At 43.3% G+C, this 23319-nt stretch overlaps 5 protein-coding genes across 5 annotated transcripts; 3 read left to right on the top strand and 2 right to left on the bottom strand.

Moving 5' to 3' along the window:
* Positions 1 to 822: 822 nt before the first annotated feature.
* On the top strand, positions 823 to 2223 carry KVR01_013654 (uncharacterized protein; the record flags this gene model as incomplete). The annotated part of the gene is made up of 1 exon (XM_044788922.1): positions 823 to 2223. One exon carries the CDS (start codon positions 823 to 825, stop codon positions 2206 to 2208), a length of 1386 nt encoding a protein of 461 aa, XP_044637429.1. The 3' UTR covers positions 2209 to 2223.
* A 528-nt stretch (positions 2224 to 2751) lies between these two features.
* KVR01_013644 (uncharacterized protein) lies at positions 2752 to 3636 on the top strand (the record flags this gene model as incomplete). The annotated part of the gene is made up of 1 exon (XM_044782415.1): positions 2752 to 3636. One exon carries the CDS (start codon positions 2752 to 2754, stop codon positions 3634 to 3636), a length of 885 nt encoding a protein of 294 aa, XP_044637419.1.
* A 1062-nt stretch (positions 3637 to 4698) lies between these two features.
* On the bottom strand, positions 4699 to 8614 carry KVR01_013633 (uncharacterized protein). Its single transcript, XM_044794059.1, has one exon. The coding sequence runs from the start codon at positions 6390 to 6392 to the stop codon at positions 4773 to 4775; it is 1620 nt and encodes a 539-aa protein (XP_044637408.1). The 5' UTR covers positions 6393 to 8614; the 3' UTR covers positions 4699 to 4772.
* A 1863-nt stretch (positions 8615 to 10477) lies between these two features.
* Positions 10478 to 11651, top strand: KVR01_013648 (uncharacterized protein; the record flags this gene model as incomplete). Its single annotated transcript, XM_044788603.1, has 2 exons — positions 10478 to 10967; positions 11036 to 11651. The coding sequence occupies exons 1-2, from the start codon at positions 10495 to 10497 to the stop codon at positions 11649 to 11651; spliced, it is 1089 nt and encodes a 362-aa protein (XP_044637423.1). The 5' UTR covers positions 10478 to 10494.
* Positions 11652 to 19382: 7731 nt separating this feature from the next.
* KVR01_013655 (uncharacterized protein) lies at positions 19383 to 21594 on the bottom strand. Its single transcript, XM_044794022.1, has 5 exons — positions 20860 to 21594; positions 20771 to 20807; positions 20163 to 20706; positions 20026 to 20084; positions 19383 to 19959 (listed from the first exon to the last, which is right to left on the bottom strand). The coding sequence occupies exons 1-5, from the start codon at positions 21004 to 21006 to the stop codon at positions 19484 to 19486; spliced, it is 1263 nt and encodes a 420-aa protein (XP_044637430.1). The 5' UTR covers positions 21007 to 21594; the 3' UTR covers positions 19383 to 19483.
* Positions 21595 to 23319: the final 1725 nt, after the last annotated feature.

Genomic DNA, 23319 nt, shown 5'->3' with positions numbered 1-23319 from the left:
GACATTTTGGGGACAAAGCGTTATCAAAGTTAACCTTGGAATTTTTACATGTATGGGGATTAAAAACGAAACCACCCTAACCTTGGAATCAATGTGCTTTCGCTTCTATTCCGTATACGTCCGAGGGCATACATGGCGCCTTTATATAGTGGTAAGCGCTCAAGACCTGGCAATTGAAAAAGACACGATGTCGATAACGATAGTCATAAACAATAATTTGTCCTCTATGCCCGAAGCTTGTAACGTGTTGCAAGATGACCACCTATTTCCTTGCGTGCCCTTTTTAAATCGAGTGTTCAGGCAGCTTCATATTATCTAGGAGTAGGTCTTCATGTAAACCTCAAGTTTGATTTCTTTGTTACAAATTTTAACAGCTTTAAATGTTATAATATTGTGTGCAAGTAAAACATACATGATGAATTGTCCTTTTAGTTATGTTTGCAAATTGCTGTTCCGTGCCTAGATACGGAGTAATGACCCCAAGCGGCACACTCAGACGGCACTTTATTATGCCCCACAACCCCATAATTCTGCCAAGTTGCCGTCTGAGTCGGCTCTTGGCGAACCCATACAAAGCTGAAAAGTTCATAGGTGTTCGTAGCGGAGTTTAAGGGGTTGCATAAGTCTGCCGCTAGACACCGGTGGCATGTTCCCTGCAGTTCGAAATCCAGGCCCGGTGAAATGCCCAAATCCGCCCCGGAATCAGTTGCTGTTACCTATAGGCCATTATCATTTCTAAAACTGTTGCTGATTCATCTCTTGCGATAGCCTCATTCAGTGTGCCTATGCCACGCTCTTCATCACTTGTGCTGAGTCACCGATATGAGTTCGACTCCGCCCACATCACACCCGCGAATTCTCATCGCAGGCGCCGGCATCGGCGGCCTCACAACCGCCCTCACACTGCACGCCGCCGGCTTCACAGATATTCACATATTCGAGGCCGCGTCATCTCTGACAAACTTGGGGGTGGGCATTAACGTCCAGCCTTCTGCAGTACTCATCCTGCGGAATCTCGGCCTCCTGGCAGCTCTGGAAAGGATTGGTGTAGAGACGCAAGAGCTGAACTTCTACAACCGCCATGGGGACAGCATCCTGAGTGAGCCACGAGGCAAGCACGCCGGATACACAGTGCCACAGTTCAGCGTCCATCGGGGCGATTTCCAGCTCTTCCTCCTGGAGGCGGTGCAGGCGCGTCTTAGCAGCGCTAGAATTCATCTGGGACATGCCTTGGCATCCTGGGACCAGACCGACGGCGGAGATACCATCACGGCCCATTTCGTCCGCCGCGAACGGCCCGCCCGCGCAGTCAACGGGGACGAAAACGCAAACGTGTATCCGTCTGGGGGCCAGGCCGAGATCCCCAGCATGACCGGCTCCTTGCTCATCGCAGCTGACGGCATCAACAGCACCGCTCGTCGCCTGCTCTACCCGGATGAGGGACCCCCACGATTTTCCGGTCGGATCCTCTGGCGCGGGTGCACCGAGCGAGACCCGTACCTGACTGGGGCAAGTATGATATGGGCGGGCCACGCCAACCAGAAATTCATCGCATACCCCATAGGCAGGCGGGGGTCGAACAAGGAGAAGTCGATGGTCAACTGGATCGCCGAGCTGCGGGTTCGCGATCAGGGAGACCCCGATACCACGCCGCCGGTCACGGACTGGACCAAGTCTGTGGAAAAGAGCATATTCCAGGGCCCATTCGAGGGCTGGACATGCGGTGGTCTCAAGATCGTAGAGGACCTGATAGAGCCGACGGAACATGTCTACGAGTTTCCGATGTGTGACCGCGAGCCCATCGACAGGTGGAGCTTTGGTAGAATGACTCTGCTGGGCGATGCTGCGCATGCCATGTACCCTATCGGCAGCAATGGCGCCAGTCAAGCCATTATTGACGCCGAGACGTTGGCGTCGTGTCTTTCGGATTGTCTCGAAAATATACCAGCAGCATTGACAAGATATCAGGAGATAAGGCTCCCACCAACAGCAAAGATCGTATACGCAAACAGGGCAAACGGGCCAGATCACGTGTTGCAGCTTGCAGAGGAGAGGGCGCCTGACGGGTTCGAGGACGTTTACAGTGTCATACCAAGGGAAGAGCTGGAATCCGTCGGCGCAAAGTACAAGGCTGTCGCTGGTTTCGAGATGGAGGCTGTCAACGTAAGAGCAAGGGAAACCGAGCATTTGGCGGCCAGATGGGCTTGAGCCGAGCCGCAGTACCCCCATGTGCCCTTTTGTTCATGTCAGTCATCCACCGTCGCTGGTGTCGGCAAGAGATTAGCATGTGCATAGACGTGTTATCGTTCCTGTGGCTTAACACAGTTTAATCATCGATATTACATGAGGCGCAGCCTATTATTCTCGATTATCAAACTAGACACGTGTGTTCAAGCATCGCCACCTAGACAGTTTCGAATGCCGCAATCCATAACTCAAATGCTGGGGAGTGTGAAGGTCCAACAGTCACGCGTCATTTACCGTAAGGCAGATTTTGAGGTGCCAATTGGCGAATTAAAATCAAGTCCAGTGTTTGAGCAAACGTCGGGTGTGTACGTCTCAAGACACACATGCCTTTTTGCCACGCGATCTATCCTGTTGGGCCCACCGCCGGGCTGTCGGGACATCAAGACCCGAAGTCACGACGATTTAAAAAGCAGCACCCAACAAACACAGGTACCTGGCAACTCAATCTATAACCATACGACCTAAAGTTTTCTGACGGATCCCCTTTACCTCGAGCCACTTGAAATGGCCCCAATATCTGGTGAAGCGGCATGTGTCCTCTTGGATGCCCAAAACGCCAAGCCGTTATGGGATGCGTCGGCATGGGACGACGCTTTTGATCTCGAGCAGCCGGATCAAGACGTTGGTGCTGCTGTGGTCACCAGTGTTTCGAAACCTTGGCTTTATTGTTTCCATCCATCGAGCAATACATCGACGAAACCGCGGAGTGTCCTCATCCTCGGGGGAGGCGGCTATGTGCAGCTCATGGTGGGCCGGGAGGGTCTTGCTGTTGCGCAGTGGCTTGCCAGTCTCGGCTTCTATGCCTTCGTTCTCGTCCACCGTTTTCCAAATGCTGAGACACTACCACAAGCCCCGGTGGACGATGCCCGTCGCGCGTTGGTGATGATGAGAGAATGGAGTAAGGAGTTGATCGGCCAGGATTGGAGCAGTGTCGGAGTGTGTGGGCTTTCTTCAGGGGGCCATCTTGCCGCCTCCCTGCTCGCCGAATATCCCCAAAGCTGGACGCCAAAGTCGACTGAGGTGCCGCCTAGGCTTGACTTCGCCATCATTGGATATGGACCGATTTCGACAAACGCAAAGGGACGGACCATAATCGCAGACAAGGCACCTCTCGAGCCTCCGGAGAAGCAAGAGCTTTATGACCTTGTACAGCCAGATGTGCAATTGAAAGCTGGAGCGCCGCCAACTTTTATAGTGTACTCTGGAAACGACCCAGTGGTGCCGGTGACCAACGCTTACCGTCTGGCGGAAGGCCTCAACCAGGCTGGGGGGCAGGTCGAGCTGCACATCTTTGCAGATGCCCCCCACGGCTTTGCCCTGGACACAAAAGACATGCCAGTGTCTAAATGGCCAGAACTTTGTGCAGCTTGGATCAAGCAGACACTGTGATAAGCATCTCGTGAGGCTCTGCTGGACGCATGTGCGACGACCAAGCGGGTCTCTGCTTCTCATTGAACAAGGCTGAGAATCGCGCAACCGCATTTCTTCACATTCACCAACCTTGAAATCCACTATTTCGGAGTGGTTGATTTCACTGGTATTGGCGAAATGAGATGCTTATGGACGGTTGAATGGGTGTGAGGTTCAGCGCATCGGAGACTTCAGAGGTGTGTCTTGTAAACGGGTGAAGATGCCAAAATAAACCTCCATATGCCGGTGATATGTCTCTGGGCTTCACGATGAAGGTGTTGGGGCCATTGGAGTGGACGAGTTCGTGTGGATGGCCGCAAACTGCTGGTCATGCATGACTTGGAAGACGACCCGCTCGCACGGCTTCAAGCGTTCCTTTCTGTTCGTGTTCGGTCTTTCAGTGAGATCAATTATCGTTTCGATAGGTCGGTCGATACCTAGGTACAAATATTTTTCCACAGTTGCCGGCGGTGACATCCTCATCCTGCCTGACCGGGACGCCGCGCACCAGTTGACCTGCGAAGGTTTTCCCGCGTCGACCTACACCACGCGGTTCCAGGCACAAATCATAGCCTTCCTCCTGCAGCTGAATCCCAAAGGGAATCCCATCCATGAGCACATCAGCGCTCTAATAACATTGTTAGAAGCGAGGCAGTCCTAGCTAGTTCCGGAGCTCAAACATGCCTAACGCAGGCTGAGGCTGCAGACGCATCATTATCTGCGGCTGCCTCTGGATAAGCTTACTAAGATTGAAGAGTTGCGAACCTAATCACCCTGTTGGAGCCCTTCTTCCAGGACTTTCTAGCACGGACAGCAACACATCTCCGACGGTCCACACCAAACAACAATCAAATGTCCTTGAAAAAATGTTGCTTCTGAGTAGTGGTACGGAAGTTATGGTGAGACACGTCGAGCCACAATCGAGACATGTGTCACTGAAGCGTCTCTTCCACGAAAGTGGTGAACCAAATGATTGATCTTTGATTTATATAAACAGAGGTTGCTGGCTGAAAATGTCAAGGCCGGAAACAATCTTCTTGGCTCGGGTATCACTATGTACAATGCAAAATCAAAGAAAAGCAACCAAAACTTGCAGGTGTCGTCAATCTTCACCATCACCAGGCATGTTCAAACCGAGAGGCCCTCCTACCGAGTCGTTCCCGCAGCCTCCTCAGGTCCTCCTCCCCGGCTCTCCTCTCCTCCTCCAGTCGATCCCTCTCAAGCCTCTCCCTCTCGAGCGTCTCCCTCTCGAGTCTCTCCCTCCTAAGCTCCTCGGCGAACTGCCGATCTGCGGCCCTCCGCCGGTCTTCGGCCTCCTCCCTGGCGATCCTCTCGTCAGCACGCCTTGCCCGCTCAGCTCGCTCGCGCTCGGCAATCCTGGCGGAGACTTGCTCCTCGATGAGAGCCTCGGCCTCATGGCGCTTCCTCTCCTTTTCCGCCTTGGCGAGGTGGTCAAGCAGCCTCTGCCTCTCGATCTCCGCCTTGGCCTGCCTGACCTGTTCCTCGCGCCTGGCCTCCTCCTCGGCCGCCATGCGCTGCTCGCGCTCCGCGGCGAGGCGGATGCGCTCGCGGTACTCGAGCTCGTGGATCTCGTCTTCCAGCTCGCGCCGCTCGCGGTCGGCCCGGTGGCCGTACTCGGAGGCCACGTTGTCGCGGACACCCCTGGTCCAATGGCCTAGGCACTGGCGGATGCGGTCACGGCCGCCCAGCCTGGGCTCTTTGCAGCCCCTCTCGATGCAGGAGTGGGAGCGGCAGAAGCCGTTCCGGTGGACGGCCTCCAGGGAACACTTGTCATGGTGGCAGCAGTGCTCACGGCAGTAGGCAGACGAGGACAGCTGGCCGGCGTTGCACGAGCTGTGGGCGCAGGCGTGGGCGGGGCAGAAGCCGCCGGGGGTCTTGGCCTCGTGGAGGCACTTGTCGACCGAGCACTCGTGGGCCGAGCAGTACTTGGCGCTCTTGCTGTGGATTTCGTACTTGGCCTGGTGGCAGCCCGAGTTGTGGCAGGTGTGGTGCTTGCAGTAGTGCGACTTTGACTCCTTGCCGTCGACGCAGCCCTCGAGGCTGCACTTGTGGGCCGGGCAAAAGTCGCTCTTGGAGGCGGCGATGTGGCGGCAGCCCTGGCCTGACTTGGCACAGGGTATGTGCAGGTCACAGTGGATGGCTTGTCGTCCGTCAGAAAAGCGCATGCGCAGCCGTCTGCAGCCGCGGACCAGGCCGCAGGGGACGTGTAAGCTGCAGTGGCCAGCCCCTGGCATCACGGCCGGCAGGGTGCAATTGGGTGCCATAACACATAGGTGACCGTGGCAAAAGCGGCGCCCGGGTTGTGGGCGGTGGGGACATCGTGAGAAATCGCACGTAAGATGTGCCTGGCATACATTGAGTTGCCCCAGTCGTGGGTTGACACAGTGTCTCTGGGTGCACCTGTGGTCAGGGCAGATATACGGGAAAGGTTCCTTTTCGGAACGGGACGCCTGGTTGATGCAGCCCCTGTGGCCCTTGCACTTGCCGTGGAAAGAGCAGTAACGGTTGATTGGGTCTCTTGGGTTGATGCAGAAGGGAGTGTGCTCGTTCCTTGGGGCCTGGCAGGTGTGATCCTGGCAGTAGGCAGAGTAGACTCTTGCTCCCCGGATGGTGTCGTAGACGTGCTTCCTGTCACAGCCCACGACCCCACACTTTTTGCTGCCGCCACCAGCGGCCATGGTATCGGCTCGCCTTGGAGGTCTGGCGCTCGGCATGAAGGCGTCTACGATTTCGATGTAGTGGGCCACTTTGATAGGTGGGTTATGGAAGTGGGTGTCGTTGTGGGGCAGCAATGCCTGAGCGTGCTGCGGATGTGCCTAACTGAGAAGCGAGTGAGGCTTGTGTGTTGTCCGTATGTATGTGTGATAGGCGAGGAGGTGTGCCTGATCTGCAGCCCTGTTGTTGTTGTTGTTGTGTTGTTGTCGTTGTGGATTGGGTGGATGTGATGGTGTCTTGCAGGGCACGAATAGGGTGTGATTGTTGACGGATTGGGAACGACAAGTGGAATGGAGAATTGACAGCGAAGTCGGGCACGGTGGATGCCTGGATTGATTTATACGAGCGTGTGCAAACTGTGCAGTACAAGGCGAGAAGTGCACAATATGTACTGAAGTATTTATTGAACTTTCAAATAGAGGCCAAACAGCTGCCTGGGGGTGTTAGTTATGAGCGGGACTGTAAAGTGCAGAATTGGGGTGTCGCACTTGGAGCCCTCATTCCGTCACCCGGCTCTGGTCAGCCATTGTGCCCAAGTTGAAAAAGTCGACACTGTACTTTGGAGTGCCGCAGGTTGGACACCCATGCAAGCCATGCGCAGCAACTGCGGAAGCATGTGCTCTAGCAGCTCTGGCGGGGGGCGGAGCCCAGGTCGAGGGCAGCCTGGAGACGGACCAACAAGCCTGCAAGCCCACTTGGCCTCACTGGGAACGGAGTAGATGTGTGTGTGTGTGTGTAGGTGTGTGGTGCTGACGATGGCAGTGCGGCACTAGACGGACGCAGGCGTGCGGCACAGGATTTAAACACACTAGCATGCCCTGATGAATTCACCCCTTCCACCCTCTCCCTCCTCCCCTCCCCAAAGTCAATGGTTTTAGGGTTAGTCGACATGGTTTTCCACAGCTGGTGCTGACCTCGGCACGCTGCCAACCCGCCCGGTAGCAGAGTTTTAGCACAGAGTAAGAAAGACGGTCATGTATGGTGGTGATGGTGGTGAGAGGAGCGGCCATATCACTGGCCACTGCTCCACACCGAGAAGTACCACGAGGTGAGGCGCTTGCCCATGTGGCGGTGGGATTGTTGATCCTGCATCCGGAGCGGAGGGCGTACAGACCCAAGGTGTAGAGGATTTGGACAAAGGCGAGGGTGTCAGACGTCAGACGTCAGACTTGGTGACGCGGACAGGGAGATCTGGAGAACAATGGATAGGTAGGACTCGAAGCTGGAAGTGGAAGAAGGCGTTGGCGGTGGCATGTGCTCGCCGTGCAGAAACAGCCGCACGCCAAGCTTTCCCAGCCCTGGAGCCCGCTGTTCCGCGTGCCAATTTGCGGGAAGCGGACGGTGTGGCTCAGACCCTTCCCGCCAACACCAATCGTCAACGCAAACACCATCTCAGCGTCCTCGGACTGGCTGATTGTCTGACTGACTGACTGACATCCTGACCGGGGGCCTGCAACTGCCGCCGGGCTGCGTTCTGTCGTCAGAAGCTTGGAGCTGCAGGGTCTGAAAGGGCATGCATGACTGAAGACTGAAGGTCTCGTGATGCAGACGAGAATGACTCCCCACGCCGGTTGCAGTTGAGACATTATGCATGGCGCCTGTTGGAACGCTACTGGACGCTCAGTCGGCGGCCAGGCGGCCAGGCAGGCAGGCAGGCAGGCAGGCAGCCGTTATGCTGGGCTGGCTGTCGGCTTTGGCGTGGTCATAACCGCGCAGCGCAGACGCGCACTGGCACAGACTCCAGCTGTCTTGGGTCCACGGTGTTGCATGCAGGCGTGGTCAGATGACTTTCTGGTGCCATCCAGGCACACACGAGTGACAGGACACACTACTGCTCAGCCGTTGTCGCGACAGGCGTTTCATGCAACCCTCTCAGGCCATTCAAATTGATCGGAACGTGGCAGGACGAGCTGGCCTCCCGAGTCGGGGCCCTCTTGGCACGAAGCTGAACTCGCACCATCAATCGACGGCGCGTACTGACACTCTCTCGGGGCCCTGAAGTGCTCCTACAGCTGAGCTCTGGTGTGGGAGCACTCCGACTTCGACCTGTATGCGAGAGCGCTTGAGCTTCAACCTCAACGTCGAGGGAGGCAACCGATGATCAACTTTGGAGCAGGTTGGTGGGGGCTGAATATTCCCTCCAGGTGCATGTGCCTGAGAATGAGGATTTAGACGATGCCTCCGTGTTGCACTGCAGGTGTGGTGGCTTGACGTGCTCGCCATGCTCGATTGAGAGTGAGGAGAGAGGAGCCAACCTGAACGTGGAGAGGCGACGATGTCACGCTGCAGCCCAGACCTGCACCTTGAAGCTTGGACCACCGCCTGGGAATGCATTCGTCTACCTCGACTCTTATCAGTCCGCACCGATCGTCGGGAATAATCTCATCCCCAGCCAGCACCAGAGGCTGTTGAGTAGTCAGGAAAAAGGCCAGACAAATCTCAATACTGAGATTCTATCATGGTGTAATTTACAATGTTATTTCTCTCTTTTGCTGTTCCAATAACAATGCCCATGCCTGGTGATGGAGATCGTGGCTGTTAGTAACAGAGTCATTCATCACCAATAAACACTGCCCCACCTGCGTCTATGGATTGTGTTCCTTCCGTCGCCAGCCCGCAGCACAGCCCCCATCCACCAACAACACCAACACCCGTCAAGCCACACGGGCAGCCTTCGGACCGGACGAGCAAACAATCCATGAGCCACTTTGATCTTCTGTGACACCAGCCACCCAGAATCCCTTCAACCTTAGCTGGCCGTCTTCATGGTGCAGATCCCCTCAACCTCCACCCAGTCGAGTTCCAGCTCGAATTGAACTTCCAGTTGCCTCCAAAACTTTTCTAGCCTGCACCTACGGGGACCACAAATAAACACTTGCTTTCTTTCTAATGGCATTCCGTCAGACATAGAGCACCTCGATCCGAGACCGAAGCCTCGCCCTGCTCAGCTGAAAATTTTGCCCTTGCGCAGTCTGAAGTCGGCTGCTGGCACCCCGAGGATCCCCTCCTCCAACAACGCTGAACCCGTACCTGGAGCTTACGAATAAACGGGCGCGGCCGGGTCTCTCGATGGGCCTGAGGATCATCGGTTCAGCTGTTCGTCCTGTCTATGAGCCACAGGGATAAATAACAGCCTGTCCATCTTACCACGCTTTTTCTCCTTGACCCAGGCGCTGTGGAATCGAACAACAGTCCAGGTCTCACCAATCAGCCTCAGCCGTTGCTTATTACCCCCGTGGCTCCCATTGAGTCCGAAGCTCGGCTTGAAAGGAATTTCAGCCGAACGAGTCGTGTACTATTATACAGCCACGTCGACAATACAGTTACTCGGCCATATCTGAACTGTTTTTCTCCCTGAATGTCTTCCAAATGATATAGAGATTAGATATTTGCACTTACGAAAAAGGAGGGCATACCTTAAGCTTTATAAGATAACCTCTAATAGGACAACCTCCTATAAGACAACCTCCTTTAAGACAACCTCCTATAGAGTAACCTTATATAGAATGACCTCTTATAGAATAACCTTTTATAGAATAAACTCTTATAGAATAACTTTTTATAAAATAACTTTATTAGTAAAACTATTTAATTAAAATATTAATTTAATTATTAAAAAATTAAAATTATTTTACTTTTTTATTTTTTATAAATTATTTCTTTTTATTAAATATAATTTATTATTTTAAATATTAATTTATTTATTAAATTTATAATATAATAAATTAATAATAATAATTATAGAAAGTTAATTATATAATAATATATTAAATATTTAAAGATTTAAATATTTAAATAAAAAATTAATTAATAAATAAATAATATTTTTTATTTTATTAATATAATTTTTATATAAATATTTTATAAAATATTAATTAATATTAATTTTATAACTTAACTTATATACTTATTATAAATTAATAAATAGTAAATAATTATTAATATATAAATATACTAGTAACACCTCTATAAGTTAATGTAGATATGCTGACTAAGTAGTGTTTCACGACATCCATAAGCTAGGTGCCATCCATCAAGGGCTCTAGCACCTCTGCCTACTCTTTTCAATGCTCGATAACACTTGGGCAGCTTGCTTCTCTAATGCCAAGTTCAACAGCCATGGCTTCGGAAAATCAGGCATATTCCCTCGACACCGAGATTGCCATATTTTTCTCAAAGACATCCGTCCGCCGTGAGATGTGCGATGAGTTAGCCAAGGACCTCGTCGGCGGCGACCAAGTCGTCCCAGTCGCGGTGCGGGGCTGCTGCTCGTACACTGTCTATGCCGGGCAGGACCTTGGCCATGTCATTCAATTTCGCCTCAAATCTCTCGGGCTGAACATGGAGACTGCCGCTCGGGCACGACGCATCTATGGCGAGTTCGCACCTGACGTTGCCTTCAAGCACCAGCTTGGCCAAGACTCGACTACAGCTGGACAAGAGCCTCTCCTTATCTACGTCATGACGCGCATACGGGGAATCAGTCATCTGGACTTTATACTCGCGCATGGCTTCCCAGAAAACTCGCCGGAGAATATCGTTCGTCGCAAACATTTGATTCAGGGTGTCGCGAGGTGCGCTGTTCAGCTACGTCTCTATCTGCACTATGCACTGCGTTGGCCTTGCTGATCTATCTTGACAGATTCTTTGCTCTTGCGTGGAAGGCGCCACAGGCCATTGATCAAGCCGACCATGACCGCATGGCTGAGACATTCGTGAGGGATCTGGAAGCCTTACTTCTCAGCCTTCCCGACCGCTTTCATACGACAATCCGCGCCACGCTAGTGTCCCTGCCTAGCATCCTGTCTCTTCCTATGGTCCTCCTACAGAAGGACTTTGGCGACTGCAACATCATAGTGGAGGAAGAGTCTTGCTGTCCGGCCGGCGTCATCGACTGGGATGAGGCCGAGATCGGTCCATTTGGCACAAACTTGCATTCTCTGCAAGGCCTGATGAGCAAGTTGCACCTGAGGAATGGGTGGATCAGGTACAACGATTACCCGGACCTGGCGCGCTCATTTTGGCGGACCTTTATCGCCGAACTTGGGGGACTGAGCGAAGATACGGTTAAGGCTATCGAGGCGGCGCGGTTTCTGGGTTTGCTACGATCTCGGGGCTTCACTAGTAGGCTTGCGAATCAACCTGAGCCTGTACCGATCAAAGATGATGATAGCGGGAGATACAACATGATGATACTTGACGGGCTGCTTTTAAACCCAAATACCCGCATTGAGGAGCTGAATGAATGGTTCGCCTAGATACCTGTGCACAGAGAATGGATAGGAATCGTAAGCTAAGACTCGTTGAAGAGAATGGGCTGCGACAAGGTTACATTATACCAGCCTCGATGAGTTCAGCCTTGAGGTCCTCCACACTCTCCAACTTCGGAAGAGGCTTGCCTGCATTGAAGACTTTGTGGTTCCCAGATGTCATTTGTGCATGCTGTTCATTACTCTGGCGGACCCGAGAGCTTCCATTAGACGACTCCAACCCCCAACCAGTGATACGGGTCGGCAGGCAGTTCTTGATGAGGGAGGTTTCCAGCATGATGATGCCTTGATCGAGAATGAGCTCAGACATGCCTTGGAAGTTGCTGCCCCCCTCCCCGAGCACTTGAAGGCCCACGAGCGCTGTAAGGTCGTTGGCCATGATGTAACGAGAGAACTCTGTGAGAAAGTCCTTCTTGACGTTGGTGAGTTCGGGCAGCGGCCCGTCTTTAAACTCGTAGGGACACAACCCGCCGTTGGTAAGAACGAAGAGGTGTTCATGGATAGAAGAATGGTCGAGCTTGTTGAATCGGTGTGCCATTCGGGATTTGGAAGTGACCATGGATAGTGTGAACGCCAAAAACATCCCCAGCATTTTGGCGGGCGAAGAGAGCCGCGAGATCCTGGAGATTCTCATCCGCGATCTCGGGTTGGGCGTCGTCATCCTTGAGGCTGCAGGCCGCAGGGCCACCACAGCACTCACTCTCATAGCAAGCTAAGACCATTCAAGGAACAAGAACAGAAATTGTCACTATAAATTTATACTTTACGTCTAGCTCGTACGACACACTTGCAGTCAATCGGTCAAAACTACAGTCGTTCTATTGGTACCTAGTCAGCCACATTACCCATATAAGAGTTAGGGCTGGGGGTCAAGGGTAGCAAGTGGGCCCCACAGCTACAGGTCCCCTTATCGATAAGGCTACCACACTATTACCTCTTACTTTAAAGCCTAAAGGGCTTTAACTATATTATATTTTTTATTTAACTATTTATTTATTTATTATTTTCTTAACTTTTAAATTAATTATTAATTTATATTTTAAGTATAAAGTTAATAATTATTTAATATATACTTTTAAACTTATTTATATATAATAAAGTTATTAACTTTCTTTATAAAGCTTTTTTTTTATTATATTTTTTATATATTATATAAAAATAGATAAATCTTTAATAATAAAGTAATATATTTAAAAGAAATATTTAATTTTAAATATTTAAACTTTTACTTTCTTTATATAATATTTATTTAATATATAATAAATAAACTCTACTTAACTTTTAAAAAGTTTTAATTTTTATAAAATTTATATAAAAACTTTCTTAAATAAATTTATTATTATTATATTATTATTCTATTAATTATATATTTAAAATAAAAATTATATTAATTTATTTAATAAAAGTAAATTTAAATAACTATTAAATATATTAATAAAAAAACTAACTTATTAAATTTTATATTATAAAATTCTTCTTTTATAAAAGTTATTTTAAAATTATTTTAATTTTATTATATAACTACTTTACTAACTATTAGCCTTTAAACTACTTATATTAATAATTTTAATATAGTATTATTAAAGTAATACCTTCTAACCTTATTTATATAATATAAAGCAACTATATACTTATAGATATATTATATTCTCTTTCTATTATTATTAATACTATATTTCTTTAAATATTAAATTTTAAACCTTTACTATTATATAAAGGTATTATATATATTTTATATATATAGGGATTAAAAATGAAATTACTTAAAGCTTAAATAGTAGCCTTTCTTTCTTTTTTCTTCTTTAAATAACCTTACTTTTAAATTTACTCTATTTAATATAAACTTTAAGCTTTTATATTATAAAACTTAAATAATATTTTAATAAGCCTATTAAATCTAACTATTATATTTTATATTAATATATATTAAAAAAGTTATTATAAATATTAATAATCTTTTAATAACTTTTAAATATTATATTATTTTCTTTTTTAATAGTTTTATTATAATATTTATTTATATATAATAATTATAATAATATATATTATTTTATTTATAAAAGTCTTTATTAATTTTAAAGTTATTTTAAAAATTAAAAATAATTATAAAAGTAATTATAAAAATAAATATAATAAATTTTATTTTTAATAACTTTCTTTTAAATTTTAAAGGTAGATTTTTTATTTAAAAATATTAATTAATTAAAAAAGATTTCTTTTTTTTTCTTTTTTTTATTAAATCTTCTTTAAGTTAAATACTTTAAATAACTTTAGTTTTAAATTTTTAAATATAAATAATTTTATTTCTAGTTAATTACTATTAGTAGTTTAATAGAAAAAGGTAAAAAATTTAATATTAAAGTACTTAAAGATAAGAAAAAGGAAGGAAGAATAGAAAAAAATAAAAAAAAAGGAAGTACTTCTCTTTTTTTTATATAAAAATAAATATAACTTCCTCGACCTCGACCTCCTTCCTCGCCTCCTTCCACACAACCAGAGGGCTGATTAAAAGCCAGAATTTAGATGAAGAACCATTGCCTCTCGAGGAACCATCAATTCTAGGGCTTTGATTGGACCCCCTAGGCAACCGTTGCCGAAGCCCATAGAACGACGGTACGGTAGTCCGCACAAGTCTAAGACAAGCGTAATGGGCTTTGTAAAACAACCACAAAATTGTTGGGAATAGAGGTTGATTACATTTCCAGTGTATCGAGTGGGCAATGGTAGACCTAATGGAACTTGGGAAGAGGTCCTAATGGTTGATACGATGCAGATGGGGGACGAGTTCACGAAACAACTTTTCAACATACCCAGCCCACGAGTCCCAACCCGGTGATGACCACAGAGGGTTTCCCGAAATCATGCATCCCTCTTCCCCTTCTTATCCTGGCAATTATCACCACCACCGCAACCAGTGGCCTGAACCACGCCCCGCCACTGACATGGGTTTCAACCCAGAAGCCCTCTTAGGCCACAACAGCATAAGCACAGTGATAAACCGCCGTATGAATGAGGTGATAAGATGTCATATAACTTTATAGATGATGTCCAAGTATCCCGCAAATTTCAGTTGTTGCACATGTGCAGCATTGGAGGTCAGGCACTCGCCACCGTGCGAAAGAAAGTCTAGGCGCCAACACTACAACAGAAGCACGAGCACGGGCAGAAATAGGCGGCAAGCGAACAAGAAGGACTCCAAACATGATTTAGACAGCTCTTATCGGTCCTGGCATAGCCACCTCATGGGTTGGCCTAGCCTGGCAGGTGCACCAAAGCCTGACCGCACTCGTCATGTTTGGCTCAGGCAGGATCTCTCAACTTATTGCAAAACCTTCAGGGCGGGAGAAGTCGTGTTGCATGCTCAAGTTTATGACCAACAGAACTATGAACGTAGTGAGTATCGACTTCCCAATCCTCAACTTGAAGTGCTAACAATCAGTGGTAGTGTCCCAACCCGAGGCATGAACAGGGGCTGTTCATCTTGTTAGGTAGTGCCTGGGAGCTTGCCCTGCAGGTGTGCCATGCTTGACCTTTTGGAAGGCGCGACAGTGAACTGGAAGTAGTCCGTGGCTACCTCACCGAGAAGTGCTGCTCAACAAATGGATCCAGACCTTACCTACTCGAGTATTTACCGCCTGTGAAGGTCCTTCATCCCTTTGCCAAAACCCGTCAACCCCCAAGCCGCAGATCATCAGCCACCATGGATGACACAATTGCCCGAATGGCCCAGGACGTCGAGGATCTATGGCTGGAGACCTACCGAGGGCAGTGGTCCATGCCTCCAGGGCCTCCAGGGCCTCTAGGAGCCGGTTTTTCAAGCCATCCTCTCTCGTCGAAGCAGCGAGACTCGGTGTCAGTGAAGTTTCGAGTCCTCGGCCTGTGGGAACGAGCCCCGAACTGGGGCACCTTGGTCGAACTCAACCGTCGATACCTCCATCGAAGACTGCCTGTTTGCCCCAGCTACGACCAACCCCCTTGGCCCGAGACTGACCAATTTACCAACCTTGTTCGCCTGCACGACTATGGACTTCTCTCCACCCAGTCATGCCCGGGATGGGCCGAGGACCTTGAGCGTCAGCGTGCCTACTTGTGCTTTAGCCTCCCAACCCAAGTTTTGGCGACAGTCCCCAATAAGACTCCCTCCGGTGCGATTCTCCAATTCATCGAGCGCCTTCTCGAGTCGCGTGACGTCCGCGTCTACATTCGTTTCCAATACGAGAATACCCCAAGTGGTGTTCGACGTTCTCCCGAGATAGAGGCATTTCTGCCAAACGGGTCTCGCGATAATCTTCCGGACGAAAGGAATGAATGGTACAAGGACGGCTGGGTGAAATGGAAAAACCTATACGACGGAGCCAAAGGCCTTCGTTTCTTACAAAGTCAGAGACGCCACAGCAACAGGGTGGATTGGGATTCAGACGAGGATTTCGCCGAGTGTGAAATTCGCGAGTCTGGCTCAGACTTCCATGATGATGCAAGCCCAATCCAAGCCAGTTGGGCAGCTGATCCACTGCAATTCCGCGTGGTCGCCAGAGAATGGGATTACAAAAACATTGGAGAGCTGATCGAGGGACTTCTGAGAGACTCTGGAGTCGTCCGCGGATTCGCGCTGCAGGATCCATGAGATCCGGGCCAGCCCACCTACCGCGGCGAGTCGTACAAAGGCGAACGAAACATACAACGCCGGTGGTTAGATTGCAGCATGAAATAGCACGGTGGTATGAAATTTGGGTCCTCACTCCTTACCCTCTGCCATGGCCCTAACTCTGGCAATTGGTCGCGGCGTGGATTGCATGGCGACGAGATTGAGGCAGCAATGATCAAGCTCCAAGCAGCACATCATCCTTAACATGCTTTTTGTTGGGGGGGAAGTGGACTATTCTTGAAGCGAGGCTGTTTTTGCGACGGGAGGTTTTTAGACCCGCAGGCTTAGCAGTAAGCTACCCTGGAGTAGTTTTGAAATAAAACAGCTGCAAAAACAATTAGGAGATACTGTGATGAATGCTACGTAAGATACAAGTTGCCCATGGCTTCGAATACGGTTCATTTTTATTGCTGCTCTGGCCCATGATGCCAACTACTCGCAGGTCTTTTCGGATACCAAACGCCTGTCCATGGAAGCGAAGTGTAAGGAAAGTGCTTATAGGTGGCTAGTTCCCCCTCAGGACAACACTAGCATATTAATAAATCTTATATATAATTCTAAGTTAGTATTTATAAGTATTTAATATAATAATATAATATAACTTTTAGGAATATTAAAGTATTATTTTTAAAGTAAAAGTTTAAAAGATAATATTTTAAAAATATAAAGATTAATATTAATATTAAATAATTATATTATAAAAATATTTTATAAATTAAAATTAAATATAAATACTTTATAATATATAAATTAAAAGTATTTATTTTTAATTTTATTATTAAATTTAAAATAAATAGTTAAAGTTTTAAAAGAATAAAATATAATATATCTTTTAAACATTTATTTATTTAAATTATTATATTAAAATCTTTATAATAACTTTATAATTTATATTAATAATACTATTTATTATTAAAAATACCTTCTTATATTAATATATTAAGCTATATTTATTAAAAGTTAAAGTTATTATAAATTATAAGTTACTTAGTTTTAATATTATTAAGTATTATATATAAAATTATTATATAACTTAAATAAATATAAGTTAATTAAAATAAATAAAGATGAAACTATTATTCCTTTAATTAAAAATATATATAAATTCTAACTTTACTTTATAAATAAATATCTTTTAAATAAAACTATTTAAAAGTAGTTACTTAATTTATTATATAACCTATTAAATTAAAAGATAATTAAATAAAATAATTATACTTTATTATTTAAATTAATAATATTTATAGTTTTATAAAAGAAATAACTATTAATAATTAAATTTATAATTATATAATAATAGACTTTTATTTTTAAAAAGGCTATTAATATTTTAAATATTTAATATATTTTAGAAATATTAAAGAAATATAAATTTAATTTAAAAGAAGTTAAAATCTATAAATATTTTAAACTTAAACTTAAAAGCTTCTTTTAAATTTAATTTCTTTAAAAAAGAATATTAAAGAAATTTAAAATAAAACTTAAATAAAGTTAGAATTTAAATTAAGTAATAATATAATAAAATAATTAAATAAAACTTAATTAAAAATTATAATTATAAATCTTTTAACTTTATATTTAAAAGAACTTTATAATATATAAAATAAAATAAACGTTATATTTTAAAATAAAATTAAATTAAATATTAAAAGATTTAATTATTTTATAATTATTAAGTATATTACTTATATTTTAATTTTTAATTTTAATTTTATAAAATACTTTAATTATTAATTTTAACTTTTTAAAAGTTATTTATATTTTCTTAATTTTATTATTAAATTTAAAATAAATAATTATAGTTTTAAAAGATAAAATATAATATATTTTATAAAATTAACTTAATTAAATTTATTATATAAAACTTTTATAATAACTTTATAATTATTTATAATACTATCTATTATTAAAGAATACTTTTTATATTAATATATTAAGTTATATTAATTAAAGTTAGTACTATTAACTTTAATATAAATTAATCCGTTAAAAATTAAAGTTATTATAGATTATAAGTTAATTTAATACTAGTAAGTACTATATATAAGTATTAAATTTACTATGTAACTTAAACCTTCTAGTAGTTAAAATAAGTAAAGATAAAGTTATTATCTTTCTAATTAAAGTTTTAACTCTATTTTATAAATAAGATTACTTAAAAATAATTACTTAACCTATTATATTATTAAACTAAAATATAATTAAATAAAGTAATTATACTTTATTATTTAAATTTATAGTTTTAATAACTTATATAATTAAAAAATAATTATTAATAATTAAATTTATAATTATATAAAGATAAACCTCTACTTTAAAAAGAGTTATTAATATTTAAAATAGTTAATATATTTTTAAAAGGGTTAAAGAATTATAAACTTAATTTAAAATATATTAAATTTATAAGAATTCTAAATTTAAATTTAAAGATTTTAATTAAATATTTATATTTATAGAAATAAAAGTATTTATAAAGTTTAAAAAGGTTTAAATTAAATTAAATTAAATTATAATATAATAAAATAGTTAAATTAAAATTAATTAAAAATTATAATTATAAATCTTTTATCTTTATATTTAAAAAGTTATCTTTTATATTTAATATTTTTATAAAACAATATAACTTATTTAATATAAATTTTATAAATTAAAAATATAATAATAAAACTTATAAAAATTAAAAATTATAAATATAATAAAATATATATATTTAAAAGAATAATTTTTAATTAAATTTCTTTAATATAATTTATTTATATAATAATTATTTTTAAATTTAATTAATATTATTAATAAGATAATATTTTTTAATTTTATTTATATATTATAAAGTTATAATTATAAATATTTATTATATTATAACTATTATTAATAATATTATATTCTTTTTAAATATTAAATTTTAAATATTTATTACTATATAAAAGTATTATATATATCCTTAGATACATATAGAATAAAAGTAAAACTATATACTTAATATTATAGCACACTAATAGGCTTAACAGGAGTCAGCCAACCATGGCGATGGCGTCCAAGTAGGTGCGCGAAGCAAACACTGCCGCGAAGTCTGCTTTACAGTCTGGGCATAGCCAAGTCCTCAGGTTTCTTATACTCGAGTTCTGTTCTAGTTGAATACCAAAATATGCATCCCGATACCCTATGTTTGTGCCTCTCACACAGGACTTGGATGCCTAATACTGTCGCCATTATCTGCCTCTTTGGGGCTCACAATCTCCATGATCGACTCGTACCCAGGAATCGGGCTCCTGGGAGGCAAGTGCCAAGTAGCTCTCAGGTCGTGCCGACTGTACCCCAAGTGCGGCTCCCAGCGTACGTGTCCATCAGTTCCATAGGTGTGTGTCCGCTCCAAAGCTTCCGAAAACGGCTCACCACTTTGGTACCTCGCCAATCCTACCTCGTCGTTCGCGACGTCATCTGATGTGCCTCCTGTCGCCCGGGTTGTCTCCGACGTCGCTGTTCTACCGGTCCTGGCCCCGGATGATGAGATCGACGTTATCTTTCGTAACCACTCCATGTGGACCCATCCAGGAAGACTTTCGGATTCTCGACCGCCTTGCCCAGAATGGATCGTGGGAAATAACCTCCGGAAGGCTTTGTTCAGAACAGGCCGTATGAGCGGCAGGCTGACTGGGAGATATGAGAATCAGAGCTTTCCAAGGAGGTCAAGATGACGTATTTAACACTTTGGCTTACTTGCAACGATGGCCATGTTGATCTCGATCTGGCCCCATAGCGCTGGAGGAGCGGTGTTGCTGGTAGAATTCTACATGTGAGCGTCACATCCATTAAGCCAAGAGTAGTAGGTAGCCCCAGTTCGGTGCTCTACTCACAAGAGGACTTCCATCGAAGGTTCTGTATGCAGGAACGCATATAATTGAGTAAGATTAACGATAGAGACGATGCAGACGAATGCCCCTGATGCGAAGATCGCCAATACTGCAAGTTTCTCGGCGGTCGTTCTGAAGGTGAGCCGCTGTATTTGGAAGATCGGCAGGCTGAATATGGCCACATCCAAGAAGGCGTGGACAACGACGGTCCCAAACTCGAATTTGGCATCGTCGATGGGACAGACAGCATTGGGATATTTGGCCTTGCCTTCCCAGAATGCCTGGATCGGGTAACAGTGGAAGAGACCCAGGAAGGTCCGGCAGAGCAGCCATATGATCGTGGCTACAGAGAGTGTGATGATGGGCACACGGATTTTGAACAGGCTGAAGAATCTCCAGTACAAGGCAAGGATCGATAACTTGGAGAATCCGAGCGAGTAGGCGTAAGTAAACTCGAGGATGTACAGGTAAAGAGTGCTGTCACGGATGATAACGGCTGGTGGGCGCGGGACCTCAGCTAGGAATTTCCCCAGTCCATAATTTGTCCCTGTGCAATATCATGGTCAGTCGTGGTTCCTTCATCATACCCATCGTCCCACAGAGTGACGTACAGCTGAACATCAAGCCGGAGCAGACTGCTGCGAAGAACTAGTCATCTATGTCAGCCCTGGCCATTGGTTCACGCCGGGTCGCAACTCACAAAGGCTACGATGCAGAAGTAGTCATCCAAGCCCAGACGTACTCGAGTAAGCTGACGTGCGTACAGCCGGAGCGCAAGCGCGGCTGTGGCGGCGAAAAGGGTGACCGATATTCCGACATAACAGCCGCGGTGTCGAGACAGGGCCATGGCTCCTTACTCAATGCAATGCCGGCGTGACATACCCCATGTCAGTTCCGCCATACGAAGAAGGAATAGAGATGGTGTCGAGGCAAGGTTGAGGAGCAGACGCCCTGTTCAAATCTGGGGTGGCTGTTTGACATGATGACTGCAGGTGATGAAACAAAAGAACGAGCTTCCGTGACAGTAGGATCTCAGCCCAGGTGGCATGGCACCCACAGATCGTGGCGGCCATCGCACAAGGTTTGAAGCTAATATGATCGACGCAACACTCGCTGAAGGTCATGGTGGCACAGAGCGCGGTGCAATCAAATTAAGCTCGTAGCTCTGACGCGTGCGAGTAAGTTTCTGTGCCGGGCGTTCGGGAACAGTCTGTAGTGCGCTAGTTCTTTTAGTCGATGAGCTTTGGCACATGAACCATGGGGCCTGCAAAGTTTGTCAGTTTTCCACTTCTTTGACATGGAACCGCGGGCGTCGGGAGCCTGTCTAGCAAAAATCGAAGGTTGGCGAGAGATTGCAGCGGCGGCTATCGCGGAAAGTCAGGCAGTTTTCGTCAGCAGAGTAAAATGAGAGAAATGATATTATACAGTACGCCAGGCTGTGATATAAACATTTCAATTCACGATCGGCCACTGCCGGTGACACAATAGATCTGGCTAGACCTCTGAGATAACTAGGCATGACCTTTACTGCGTGTACCAAGGTCAATACGAATTTTCCCCAAGGGGCACTCCTTGTGCTGCGCGCCATGTAGAGTGTGATCGGGTGTTCGTGAGGTGACTGTGCTTGTTCGCGGTCAGCCTAGTGCCTTTAAAAAGCGGTTGCAAGGGCCAATACGGCTGCCCAGTGGTGTGTTTGGCCGGCCGGATCGGTAAATCTGGATCTCCATGCGTCAACGTTGTAACGCAGATGCGTTGCGCACTGACGGATTTTTAAATAGTCTCGGCCGTCTGTCGGAAATATAAGTGATCGTCACGAGATCTTTGACTGCCTTAGATGCAACTCGTTCTTGGTCTGATTCGGTGGATCAGCACCATTTTCACCTGCCAAGCATATACGTGCGCGCAACTTCCCAGATTACCTACAGTTATTAAACCTAGGCACACATCTATCTAATGTGCCCACCAGGGCAAGTAGTCTAATTTTTTAATCTTAATAAGCCTAGAAGAATAAGCAGCCACTGCGATTCATATACTTAATATATTTTTAACTACTTCCACTTAGTATTAAATAAGTATAACTTAAGTTAAGAAATCCTACTATTTAAAGTAAATAACTAGCATTAAATATTCTTAATAGTATTTAATTAAGTATTCCCGCTACTATATATAGTAGGTTATTAGAAGAAAATAAAGAAAAGGGAGGGAGAGGGAGGGAGGAGGAGGGAGGAGGAGGGAGGGAGGAGGAGGGAGGAGGAGGGAGGAGGAGGGAGGAGGAGAGAGGAGGAGGGAGGAGGAGGGAGGAGGAGAGAGGAGGATAAAAGAGGAATAAGAATAAAGAAGGAGTATAATAAATAAAATCCCTCTTAAATATAAGGATAAAAGATTTATAATTATAATTTTCTAATTAATTTTAATTTAATTATTTTACTATATTATAATTTAATTTAATTTTTAATTTAATATAAACTTTTTTTAAACTTTATAAATACTTTTATTTTTAAAAATATAAATATTTAATTAAAACTTTTAAATTTAAATTTAAAAGTTTTATAAATTTTAATATACTTTAAATTAAATTTATAATTTTTAACTTTTAAAAATATATTAATTATTTTAAATATTAATAACTTTTAAAAATTAAAGTTTATTTTTATATAATTATAAATTTATTTATTAATAATTATCTTTTAATTATATAAATTATTAAAATTATAAACTTAAATAATAAAATATACTTACTTTATTTAATTATATTTTAATTTATATAGTAGGTTAAGTAACTACTTTTAAATAGTTTTATTTATAATATAATAAAGTAAATAAATAAGTATTTATTTAAATAAAGTTAAAACTTTAATTAAAGGAATAATAACTTTATTTTTATTTATTTTAACTAATTTATATTTATAAGACTTAAGTTATATAATAAATTTAATATTTATATATAATATTTATTAATATTAAATTAACTTATAATTTATAATAACTTTAATTTTAATATATTAATTTATATTAAAACTAATAATATTATATTAAACTAATTAAATAGAATTTAATATATTAATATAAAAATATATTTTTAATAATAAATAATATTATAAATAATTATAAAGTTATTATAAAAGTTTTATATAATAAATTTAATTAAACTAATCTTTAA

Source organism: Diaporthe batatas, assembly GCF_019321695.1.
Source record: "Diaporthe batatas strain CRI 302-4 chromosome Unknown Contig00029, whole genome shotgun sequence".
Lineage (NCBI taxonomy): Eukaryota > Fungi > Ascomycota > Sordariomycetes > Diaporthales > Diaporthaceae > Diaporthe > Diaporthe batatas.
The sequence above is the reverse complement of the archived record's forward strand: the minus strand, read 5'-3'. Positions and strand labels throughout refer to the sequence as shown.

Coding starts and splice junctions, on each gene's coding strand:
- KVR01_013655 (XM_044794022.1), bottom strand. CDS start 21,006: ATGGCCCTGTCTCGACACCGCGGCTGTTATGTCGGAATATCGGTCACC. Junction 20,808..20,859: donor ACTTCTGCATCGTAGCCTTT/GTGAGTTGCGAC, acceptor ATAGATGACTAG/TTCTTCGCAGCAGTCTGCTC. Junction 20,707..20,770: donor CTCCGGCTTGATGTTCAGCT/GTACGTCACTCT, acceptor GATATTGCACAG/GGACAAATTATGGACTGGGG.
- KVR01_013633 (XM_044794059.1), bottom strand. CDS start 6,392: ATGCCGAGCGCCAGACCTCCAAGGCGAGCCGATACCATGGCCGCTGGT.